At 36.7% G+C, this 12,793-nt stretch overlaps 1 protein-coding gene across 9 annotated transcripts in view; it reads right to left on the bottom strand.

The window, feature by feature from the left end:
• LOC115448815 overlaps positions 1–12,793 on the bottom strand; it is a 73,988-nt gene that overhangs the window by 18,686 nt on the left and 42,509 nt on the right. For all 9 annotated transcript variants that reach the window (XM_030176381.2, XM_030176379.2, XM_037443517.1 and 6 more), the window contains exons 11-15: positions 12,372–12,489; positions 11,849–11,967; positions 9,508–9,737; positions 6,477–6,660; positions 652–802 (exon numbers count right to left, since the gene is read on the bottom strand). In XM_030176381.2, the coding sequence (XP_030032241.1) occupies positions 656–802; positions 6,477–6,660; positions 9,508–9,737; positions 11,849–11,967; positions 12,372–12,489 (798 nt within the window). In that variant the 3' untranslated portion in view covers positions 652–655. The remainder of the gene's footprint in view (positions 1–651; positions 803–6,476; positions 6,661–9,507; positions 9,738–11,848; positions 11,968–12,371; positions 12,490–12,793) is intronic.

Raw genomic sequence — 12,793 nt, 5'->3', positions numbered from 1 at the left:
CGGGTTGAGTTCAACGGAAGGTTCGGACTTCGATCTGGTGTTGAGGTGCGAGTGACTGAACTGCGTGTTGACTGTTGGGTTCGGTGGTATGTTGGTGTTTTGGTGTGTTGGTGTTTTGGTGTGGTGGTATGGTGGTGTGTTGGTGTTTTGGTGTGGTGGTGTGTTGGTGTGTTGGTGTTTTGATGTGGTGGTATGGTGGTGTTTCAGTGTTTTGGTGTGTTGGTGTGTTGGTGTGTTGGTGTTTTGGTGTGTTGGTATTTTGGTGTGGTGGTATGGTGGTGTGTTGGTGTGTTGGTGTTTTGGTGTGTTGGTGTGTTGGTGTTTTGGTGTGTTGGTGTGTTGGTGTTTTGGTGTGTTGGTGTGGTGGTGTGTTGGTGTGGTGGTGTGTTGGTGTTTTGATGTGGTGGTGTGTTGGTGTTTCGGTGTTTTGGTGTGTTGGTATTTTGGTGTGGTGGTATGGTGGTGTGGTGGTATGGTGGTGTGTTGGTGTGTTGGTGTTTTGGTGTGTTGGTGTTTTGGTGTGGTGATGTGTTGGTGTTTTGGTGTGGTGGTGTGTTGGTGTTTTGGTGTTTTGGTGTGGTGGTGTGTTGGTGTTTTGGTGTTTTGGTGTATTGGTGGTGGTGCGGTGGTGCGGTGGTGGTGTGTGCTGACCTGTTCACTGGAAGGCGAGCGCGAGCACGGTGAGCGGCACGGCGAGCGCGCAGAGCATGTAGAGCGCGGCGCGCGGCTCGCACTCCGACACGATCACGAACTGCTCGTTCCACAGCGACGCGTTGTCGCGCCACGGCACCTCCAGCACCACCTGCCACACATTACATACACCGCATTATAATAATATGTACACTTTCTTCTCTTAACAACAGCGCTAATTATCGAGTCCAAAAGTATATTATCTTTTAAACTGGGACTAATCAAAACTAACATAACTAATTTGAAATCGGTTAAGAAGTTCCGGATACCAGCGTGGATAAAAACAGCTTTTCATAAAGGAACATAGTTCGAAGCAGAATGTCCAAATCTAAGTTATATTAGGGGAGCCCAAGATGCTAAATCGGGATTTACTCGACCGTTATAGACCTATTGGGTTGCAAAGCTTAGATGATAAGAATAAAAAAATGTCATATGACTTGTACCTTTCCATTGGTGGCTATAGATTTTCAAAAATGTAAAAAAAAAATTGTTTCATGAACATACTCGAGCGCGTCAGATATTGAAATCATAGATGTCCAACGTATTTTTAAAAATGCACGTATGAAAATCTGATAGTTTCCATGATGGGGATGGTTGTACGTAAGGGTTGAAAATGAAAAAAAAACTTTTCGAGCGTGTCAGATTTTTTAAGGAGGTGTTAAATTAACCTAAAAATAAGCTTGTATAATTGTTTGATGATTTGGATGCGACGCAAACTCGCGGCTATTATTAGAATGTGCAAAAAAATCGCCATTTTGAAATACTCGAACGCGTCAGATTAAGATATATATGGTTCATCTTTATGCCGAAGAAATGATGTTACAAAATCTGACGATTTTCTGGAGGTATTCGCCTAATCTGATAAAAAAAAATCTTTTTTCCTTTTTTTAAATCCACGAACTTAATTAATTGAAAAGCTCAAGAAATATCATTCAAATAAAAAAAGGTATGTTATTAAGGTAAAGTACTTGTATTTATAAGAAAATATTTATAAAATTTCTGCATAAGATCCTAGGAAGTTAGGAGAGGCTGAAAACCAGCGCTGCTCGGAACTACTGTCCCGGTCAGCACAAGCTGAGCCGCTTTCTTTTGTCTTTATTATAGTATAAGTATACGAATATGTATGTTATCACTTGTGTAATAAGACAATAAACTGATTTATTATTATGATTATTATTAAAAAATTAAAACTTTTGAATATTTTTTTTTAATTTCATCTTCATCGGTAGAATGTCGCTCATAGTAAATATTTGTAAACTTAAGAGCGTTTACGTGCCGCGCGTGAAGTCAACTATAGGTAATTCTTCGCAAAATTCACTCACACAGAGCCGTTGCGCAGCTGTGTGCGTAGAGTTAGCGCGTCGGCTATCTTTATAGTCAGACCAACCACTTTTGATCTTTTCGCTTCAATTATCTAATTGGAATGTAACTTATGATTTATGAATTTATGTTAAATGAAGAATTCTATTATTAAATATATAAGAATTCATCATGAAATAGTTTATATGTATCATTTTGTAATTATAAAAAAAAAAATAAACATTTTTAACAAATTTTAACGGCAATTTTACAAATTGTTATTTTCAATTTTTAAATGCAAATACTTAAAAAATTAAGCATTTGCATTTAGAAAGTACCCTTTAGTAAAGTGGAGCTCATCATGAAGCCGAAAGATAGGCACCAGAACTCCGTAATCAGACAATAAATCAGGAAAATTACTGTGCTACGATGTTTATAATGGACCACATAATGACTCCATAGATCTGTAGTTTTTAATATTTAGCGTATTGAAAGTTTAAATTAAGTCATTAGAAATTACATATTGGAATTTATATTTTGAGTCAGAAGGTGTATGTAATGAGATGTCATTTTTAGGTGTATAACTAAAGTGAGAAATAAAAGACTTCTTTTTTCGGAAGTTGGTTATATTTTTTTGGATAGTTTTTTTTTTAATAGGTATTGCTTCTCAGTGACATCGATCATCAATCGATCGATTGTACATCCATGTATAACAATTTACCAGTTTTGTAATAATATATTTACAATAAAAAAATCAAAAATAAGTTAAACATTTTGTTTTGACCGGATTCTCATGAGCATTGACGAACCCGGTAAACTTTGGAGCGCTGTAACAGCGTTTTAAATGAATGAAATAAAAAAAAATTATAGGGAACAATTTTCCTCAAAAGATCATTTACAAGTTAGTTTGAGGTAATTTTTTGTAAAATGTAAAAAAAAGTTATAGAGCAAAAAAGAAAACTTTTATAAACATTTTCTCACATTTTTGCTTATAACTTCTTTAATTTTTAATTTAGGGCAAAAAGTTATATAAACATTTGCTACAAATTATGATTTTACAAAATTTATGTAAGACGCATAGTTTCCGAGATATCGCGAAAAAAGTGTTTTCACCCCTTTTTCCATGATGGCGGCCAGGGGACAAGGGGGGCGACCTCACTAACTTGAGATTAAGCTTCTATTGACCCCCCACACATGTTCTAAAAATAAAATTGGGTCCTCTAAAAAATACAAAGCTCATGTAACATTTCAATGGGCTAATTGTTTTTAGCTTAAGGTTATAACTTAAGGTCCATTTTTCATACATTTTGTTTCACCTTTAATCTGGGTAACTAAACAAGTATTGACAAGTAAAGAATTTAAATTCACGTCTAGTTAGTGATTAGTTCTCGCAGTTGAAAGAATAACGTAAAAATAATTAATATGCATGGATATTACGGCCTTTAAAATTTCGTCGTATTAAATTTTAAAGGCCGAAATATAGCCGAAACAAAATGTATGAAAAATGGACCTTAAGCTATAACCTTAAGGTTCCATTTTTTTCCTTCGAGTAACTATGCTCAAGTGTTTAATGAGTAAAAAAAGCAACAACCATAACTACAGACGCATGTTATAACATTAGTACATCAATCTTTTAGCTTTTGCTTTAGCCGAAGTTTCAGCGTTGTTACGTTTCCTTTTCTTGCCTAGAAATAGCTTTACTTCCCATTGTGTCTGAAACATAATAATATAATAATAATTTATAGTAACTACTAAAATTATTGTCAATCATTAAAGAAAAAATATTTTACTTACTAAAGTACTAAGATGTGGCAATCACTGTATACACGTGACTATTTTTTTCTACGCACAGCAAAGTCCAACTGGAGTCTCGCCGGAGCGACGAGCGATACGTCCTCTCTCTAGAAAGCCTCAAGGCGGACTAATTTGAAACGATTTGCGCGTTGCGTTTTATAGTGGTATTTAAAATATTTATAGAAAAATAACAGAACTAATTTTGTAGAATTTTTAAATTGTATGTTTTTAAGAAGATGTTCTTCTATTATAGTAATCTAATATTAAATTCAATTAAGTAAGATATAGTGATAAAAAAAAATCATTTAAATGACCAACATTTCTGAAATTTTCGAATTCTTTGAATTTTTATTTCTCATGAATTAAACATAAAAAGATATTTTTTCTCTACTAACTTTTTCTTCAGGATCTTTTTAGTTACATAAAAATAACATATTGTTATGTTCCTTAGTGGTTTAAGATATTTTGAGCTTCGAAATAGACGTTCGAAGCGCAAATTTGAAAACCTCTGTTCAGTAATCATTAAACAATTTACAAATAGTCAATAAATCTAAAAATTTTCTCTACTAACTTTTTAGACAACAAAATTTTCTATAACAATTACTAATTCATATGTTTTTAAAATAATGTTTTGATGGATATTATCTCCTTCGAAAAGTGCTGTTTTTGAGACATACGGCGCGCGTATGCGTAAACGCTCTTAAATTCACATAACTTATATTAAAACCACAAAATAAGCAAATGCGTGGTAAACTATATCATGCCTTGAATGAGTCTGCGTGATCAGCTGTACTGTCATGTCGTCATGGCAACAGATACCAGAGTGGGGACGGAGTGAGAGAGTAATAGGTAGAGAAAGAGTGAGAGAGGAAAAACGCGGAGAAGGGAATATAGGCATCACGTAGCTGCACGTATTAAACTTTATCGATGAATTTTTGTTACTTCAGCTTGTGGAAATCCTTTTAGAAAATTTGCCACGCTCGAGAATGCGGGAATGACTTTTTTTTTTACAACTTTGTAGCCCTGCCCTTTCTTTACGTCACTCTCAAATTGTCAGATTAGTGAAATATATACGTTCTTACATGTAACTAACTCACTCTACCTTAATCTGACGTGCTCGAGAATTTCTGATGATCAATTTTTTTTTACTAATCTGATCCTTTATCCTTGACGGGCGGCCATGTAAGGCTCATAATGGGTGGAAGTACTTAACTGGGTACAAGGTATCCCCCTGTATATTAATCTGCCGCGCTTTAGTAAATCCCGAAATCCCCGCTTGGGCTCTCCTACTATTATCCTTTAAAACTAAGGTTTGACCTTGTGAAATTATTTATAATTTATGAAATAACTTCTATTCGAAAAAGAAATATCCGGTTCCAACAGGCCGGCATAATTGTGTCGACTACCGAGGGGTAATCATCTCTCATCAATCCACATTCTATTGGACCCCACTCCATTTAACCCTCAGTCCTCCTCGTGACCATGAAGGCTGCAAAACCTTCGAAATGTCGGGAGAAAATTTTAATATATAAAACTGCATTAAACCTTCAAAATAATTTAATGTCAATATACGAAAAATGTCAAAAACCTTAAAACTTTTTGTGGATGCCTACAGCTGCCAAACCCATGATAAAACAAGCTTTACGATTTTGCCAATATCTTTTAGTAACACCGCGCCGGATTCGAAACAATCAAAACCAGAATGAGAGGCATCGAATGAGGTCACATCTCATTATCGAGTGAAAGTTATTGTTTCAAGCCTCCATTGTACGTGTAATCGATGATAATGCTTCAATTATATTCATTACGGGTTTGAAAGGAGTTATGCTGTAGGCTTGGTAGATAATTAAGGCATATTTCTGACCTATTTCAATATTGTATATCTTGTTTTAAATATACCGACATAATTGTGTTAACGGATGACATAATTGAGATGCTCTATTTGAACCTTCACTCACTTTGTTGAGCTTGTATAACCAAAACCAAGCTTTAGGTTTATCTTTAAATGAACTGTTATCCAGTCATACTTTTTGGTCCAAATGTAAGATTGCAAAATTTTGAGATTAGTTTAAATCTGTAAGTATTTAAAAGTGTAAATGATGTAAGATTTGATCATTTAACGTAACATGTATCATTAAGAGCCGCGATAGCCTAGTTAGGTGTGGTACGGACTGCCGAGACGAATGTTCGCAGGTTCAAATCCCAAGGGCACACACCTTTGACTTTTCTAAAAAATCATGTGTGTATTCTTTGTGAATTTATCGTTCGCTTGAAGGGTGAAGGAAAACATCGTGAGGAAACCTGCACATCTGAGAAGTTCTCTATAGGGATTTCGAGGCGAGCGTGGTGGACTAAGGCCTAATCCCTCTCAGTAGTAGAGGAGGCCCGTGCAGCACTGGGACAGTATATAATACAGGGCTCATATTATTATTATTATATATCATTAATGGCATGATCGAGTGATTCCAATCAACAATCAGTAATCCCATTGCACCAGATGGTTAGTGGAGTGGGGTACAATAGAATGTCGACTGACTAGAAATGATTACCCCTCGACAGTCGACACAATTATGTCTATTTGAACCAGATTTACACAGGCTGATCCCGGAACGCGACACACTTACGCGGGTCACTATGGCGGGTTTGAACACCTCGCTATCCGGGCGGATAGAGAGTGTAACATGCAGACTGACCTTCTGCGTGGAGAAGATGTCGAGCGCGAGGTCGCAGCGCGCGGTGGAGTTGGTGCACTCGCGCAGCGCCGAGCGCGCCACGTCGTACCGCGTCTTCTGTAACTCGAAGCGCGCGCGGATGTAGTTCCGCTGCACTTCGTTCTCCGAGTTGAACACGAAGAAATAGTAACCGTTGGCCGGGACCCTGGAACGTTATTTGTCTTAATCAAGGTTTCTGTTTCTTTTGCATATAGCTTACTGTAAGCAGTACGACCGCCAATAAACAGTAGAAACACCATCCAACACCTTGAATTACAAAGTATTGTTTGGTATTCCACTGCGCTCGCCATCCTGAGATATGAGATGTTAAGTCTCATTATGTTGAGTAGTTACACTGGCGTCAATGTACTTCAAACCGGAACACAACGGTGACTACACACTGCTGCTTGGCGGCAGAAATAGACATTGCCGTCGTACCTCACTTAAGATAAACTTATGACTAGTAAAAGTTTACATGCTATTTTTAGTATATTTTTTAAAATGAATACTGGCAACACTTTTATATGTAGTACGTACAAGCACATGACGCTGCCATATATGGTTTGTAGATCAACTAAAAAATTTTGATACTTAGACTTTTTTATAATATTATCCTACTAATTGTATAAATGCGAGAATAGATGTCTGTATGTATTTATTCCTCTTTCACGAAAAAACCTACTGAACGGATTTGAATGAAACTGGACAGTAATATTGGTTATACATCAGAATAACACATATGTTACGATTTATAATGATTTTGTGTAATTTGGTCGTAATATAACGATAAATATCAAGGAAATCGAAAAAAAAAAATTCGATCGTAAGCTGCCTAAACCGTTGGAGTTAGACAAAGATTTATTTATTTTTATTTATTTATTTATTCAGGACCATCTACGGAGATTACAATATAAAAACACATATAGCTTCACATATATATATACACTATTACAATTGCATCTCCTATAACAGATGGACACAACATGACCACAGTTTATATATATTATGGCACTAGGTGTCTAAGTGACAATACAACTTAAAGATACTAATACTAAAAAACATGCTTAACAACATCTAGAATTTAGATAACATATAACGAAGTATCAGACATTGACAGTGATGGAACATACTTAATCTAACAAATAAATCGGCCTTTGTTTTATATTAGAAACTATTTTTGGAGATGGTATGAATACATATATTATAGTTATACACAATTTAAGTTATAGAATACATTAACATAAGTTATTTTATATATTATTTTATATAATTACATTATTTAGGCTATTTCATTAAGGTTTTTACAGAATGTGCGAGTACAATTGGTCAATAGATCTAAATCTGATAATTTGCTGGTATATGTATTATATAATGCAGCTATGCGTGAGATAGGAGCATTTCTACCAAGGTTAGTTCTATATTTTTTAATACTGAATAGATGATGTACCGTAGGATTGTTTATCTTAAACAGTTCTAAATAAAAGTCCGCGACAGCACATATCTATCTTTTATGTGGAAGCCATTATGACCAGAATAGTGAGTCATAAATATTATTAAATCGGATACTTTTTTACAATGCACACGCGGGACTTTTATACCGGAAAACTTCTTCACGCGGGCGAAGCCGCGAGCAAAAGCTAGTACTGTATATTTTATATGAATATATCTTTTAGGTCTATCTGGATTATGATACGATGATTAAAACGGAAGTACAGATTAATCATTCACAGTTTGTGAAATGGTTTCCAAATTTTAAATATAAATAATCTATAGATCAAGTATTAAGATTAGTCAATGGTACTACACAATTTCGACGGTATTGTCAAGAGGGTTTTTGAAATTACCTATAATATTGTCATGTAAACACATTTATTCGATAAACTATAGTTACCGAGTTGAAATGAGTCTCATTAATTCTTATTTGTTTTTTTTTATAAAACAGAATGCGAGCTTGTCATACTTAGGGTTAACTGAACTCGCCGGGTCCAATCGAGTTGCAATAATTCGATTACATTTTTTTATATAGCAAGGTGACTTCACTGCACCTGATGTTGAGTCAAGTGAAGCCTAAAGAAAATATCATCTGGTAACAGATGAAAGCCTCCATATACCTATATTTACTACTAAACTATGATTAGTACGAACCAAACCGACACCTCACGCAAACGAAATAAAATCGATTCGATTTAGTACGCATCGATTCTCCCTTTATCGATGCTGGCTTTTATGTCAAATAAGATAGAATATGTGATTGTAAAATTAGTAGATATCGCACATTATTGTTCCCTAATTGGTATTCCAACTTACAAGACTAGAAAAACAATGAAAGTCTCTCAAATATGATACAGTAAACTAACCCTCTTATTGATAAACGTTATTTATCTAAGGACGGCGCATTGCTGTGATAACAAGTCTGTTTCTCAGTGCTGACGGCATGGCAGCCTTCGCAGTAGACATAGAACCGTTGTGATTGGCTAATATAAAGACACAACTTGAATCTAGTTGGCTGTCAGATAAACAACGCTGAGAAACAGTCTTGTTATCACAGCAATGTTCCGTCCTTAGATAAATAACCTCTATGAATAAGGGGGTTAATTTGTAAATTAGCAACAGTTTGACTGTGGTCCTGATATTACTGACATGGCCCTGACCACTTATTATCAGGGGCCATTAACTCATCTGCCTCCCAAGGTAACCAAGAACTAACCTGTAAGTTAGGGGGCGAGCTACGTAGCAAAAAACGGAAACTCGCTCCCCCCTGACACCTAAATGTGAACAACAAATCAATAGTTATATCAATTATCTTGTATCATCATCTCAGCCACAGGAAGTCCACTGCTGAACATACGCCTCCCCCAAGGATCTCCACGTCGACCTGTTGGAAGCGGCCTGCATCCAGCCGCTTCCTGCGACCCTAGCCAGGTCGTCCGTCTTGTATAATTAAGTATAACGCAAAAGTGTAATAATATCATGAACAAATTGTAAACTCATTGAAAATAAAAAAAAAACTAACCTGTAAGTCAAAGCGTTGACCCTCGCCGCGGCGAAGGTCTCGTCATCAGTGGCGTGCTTGTTGCAGCTCTTGTGCGGAGTGAGGGGCAGGTTCAGGATCAGACCCTCGCACTCCAGGAGCGCCTCCTCGCTGCTGGAGAATGACGACCAGAACTCCGAGTTGCTCATGTCGAAGTCGGTCGTCTCGTTTAGTTGCTCGTGGTGTTCGGCGTAGCCGTCTGGTTCCAAACCCTGGAATTTATTTAAAGAATACAGTTTATGAAAACAGATTCTGTATTTATAGCTTGACCAGGAAAATAAAGAACCCCGCCATGTTTTAGTAAAATATGTAACAATTTTTTTTATATGGACAACGTTTGCGTTAAAACTGAAAAGCAAAAGAGGTGAACTCAAAGCAAGTTCCTTATTTTCCTTGTCAGGTTGTAATACCAATGGAAGACTATAGAATATAGTATATGATGTCCTGGGTTCGGTTTTCAGGTTGTTATGCTTAGCTTGGTTTTAAGGTGTTAACAATAAGCAGTTCCTCATAAAACTTAACCCAAATATTTCTGCGATATATTTAAATAGGTAGGTACTCAACTCATTGCAGTAGGTTAAGAACAGAAGGAAATATATATCCTTCAAATCAGGGTATAATATTAACGAACATTGTACCTTTGACTGAGAGCTATTATAAGAGATGAATTCGAAGAACGTTCAATTATATTTCCTAGTATCGATCGATGAGTAGTCGGCAGTAATTATCGACTTTAAAAACTATCGGCCACGCAGGCCGGAATGAAATTATTCATAGTTCGATGAATGAATCCTTCCTAGCCGAATTTCGGCCACGGCGGCCAATCTCAACGGAGATCATCCACGCGGGAGATATTAAACTGCACAAGTGTCTGCAATACACAAGCACTCTCTGTTCCTTCTCATAGTCCGGTGAGACGGCCCGCCATGACCGGAGAGATCAGCCGCAAGACCAAAGCCTTTAAGTGTACGAGGCACGGAGGGATCACACCGACAACTTCCTGACTCCGAGCTGCGACTGAGTCATTTTTAAGATGGAAAATTCCAGTCACAATTATTTTGGCCTTACCCGAGATTCGAACCCAGGACCTCAGCGTGGTAGTCATACTTGTACCGTGTACAATTACAACTACGCCACTGAGGCAGTCTATAATAGTTCGAACCGAGTACTCTACAATAGACATAACAAATTATGATTTACAAATCTCAAGCATTTAACGGGAAGTGTATGCGAGTGTATTTCTGTTTATTATTACTAGTCTCGTTCCTGCTTGTAGCATAATATTGACTTGGATCACGATTTATTGATAACTACTTAATGTTTATTGACATTAAATATGTGTATTTAGCTATTTTTCAACTGCGGTGGCGTAATTGTATAGCGACTGTAGTGTTGAGTTCTTGGAATTGATTCCCGCGTTGGACAATATTGGTAGGTAGTTAATGAAAGGCTGGTAGGTTAGCTAGGTTAGGGCTTTTATCGTCCTCACCGGTGAGGATCGCGACGGGGTCCTCCCTTCATTTTTATTACGATTATTTACATCATTTTATTTCTTCTTTCCTGCCAGCCCGAGCTGGCTTCTTTGTTTACCTTATAGTCTTCCATTTATTTTAAATCCAATATAAATTGTCTTTGTTTATATAGGCTACTTTAATTAAGTAATCATTTTTTTATTGTCGTTTTCTACTCAATATCAGGTCAGAGTCGGAAATTTCTGCTCGATATGGCGATAGGCTCGCGCCCTATCACGTCATGGGACGGAATACACATAGGGATGAGTGTGTATGATATCTCGCTTTTATGAATAAATGGTTAAGCAAAGACGTTGACTGCGATGAAACTTCTCGGTTATATCTTTCCCGTGATGTGGTTTCTAAGACAAATTTCAAAACATAAAAAACAAATGCCATTTGAAAGTAATTTTAGAATCAGTAGGGTATTTGAATTTCGATTTTAACAATTCTATACATAATGAAAAATAAGAAAAAGGAAGCTTTAATGTGAAAGCAGCAATAAAAATGATTCATATTTTAAATTTTGCAATATGCAAGAAAGAGTGCATAGTGCAACAATCGTTCCATCTCTTTCTTTCGTGCGAATCGCAATTCCCTGACGTCACAAAATTTTTGCGTCTGTCTTTTTTGATATGTAGTCCTTTTATCTATTTTCAACAATATCTTGACAAGAATTTGTATTTTTTTATAAACTACACAAAAAGGTTGTTATTTTATATTGTGGCTAGCTCTTAGACTTGTAACAGTGATAGTGAATGCAGCCCAAGCCGCGTGTAATACCTAGTATGTCAGTAAGTAAGCTGTGTTACCTCCTCCGCGGCGTAGTCCCTCGCCTCGTCGTCCTCGTTGAGTTGTTTGGTGAGTTCGATCCGTCCCAGCATCAGATCTCTCTTGGCGCGAGCGTCTTCCCGAGCCTGTCTTCTCTTCTCTGCAACATTTATAATAATTATAATTAAGTATGTGAAGTGTTATTTCTGATCTGTAATAATATTTTTCACTATAAGTAATTCCTATTCACCCCGTTTTTATAACAATAATATTATAAATTTGAAATGTTCGTATGAATTTATAAATATCTAAAACTACTTCGGAAATTAATTTTTAATAATAGGAAATTACTTTTCTTTGATTCTTTCGGCTTATTTTTGTCCCAAGAAAGTATATTTGCGCAGGCACCGCGCATAGGCAGTTCAATTTAAAGATAACTTTAAAATGAAATGGACTGGTATACAGACCTCGCCGCTGTTTTGGATGTTAGTTCTAATTATCGATTGACTGTGTATACAGGTTATCGTAGAAAAAAATTGGAAAGCAAGTAACAGCGAGACTCACGCTGCCGCTCGGGGCGCGTACGTTCCTCGTCGATGGCCTCGACGAGGACGTCGCGGAGGCGGTCGAGCTCCTCGTCGCTGCCGCGCACTGCAGACATTACGTTCGATAGCTCTGACGCCTGCAATACGGGACCACACGTCATTCTATAACCATTTTGTCATGTTCCGAAAGTTGAGCCGACCCCACATTAATAAAAGCAAGTGAAAGGGAGAGATGGTTCTATTAATCACACGCACACACACACCTACGCATACATATACGCTCCTCTAAAAGTACTACCCCAATTTTAACTGCCTGTTTTTAATGGTGTAAACAAAATGTAAATCCGTTGTTATTCTTAAGATTTAAATCTATCTGATTTTATCGTTCTAGTATTAAGGCACAGCCCTTAATACTAGAAGCCCTTTTAGTAAATAAATGAA

The sequence above is a fragment of the Manduca sexta genome, chromosome 5 (assembly GCF_014839805.1).
Source record: "Manduca sexta isolate Smith_Timp_Sample1 chromosome 5, JHU_Msex_v1.0, whole genome shotgun sequence".
Lineage (NCBI taxonomy): Eukaryota > Metazoa > Arthropoda > Insecta > Lepidoptera > Sphingidae > Manduca > Manduca sexta.
The sequence above is the reverse complement of the archived record's forward strand: the minus strand, read 5'-3'. Positions and strand labels throughout refer to the sequence as shown.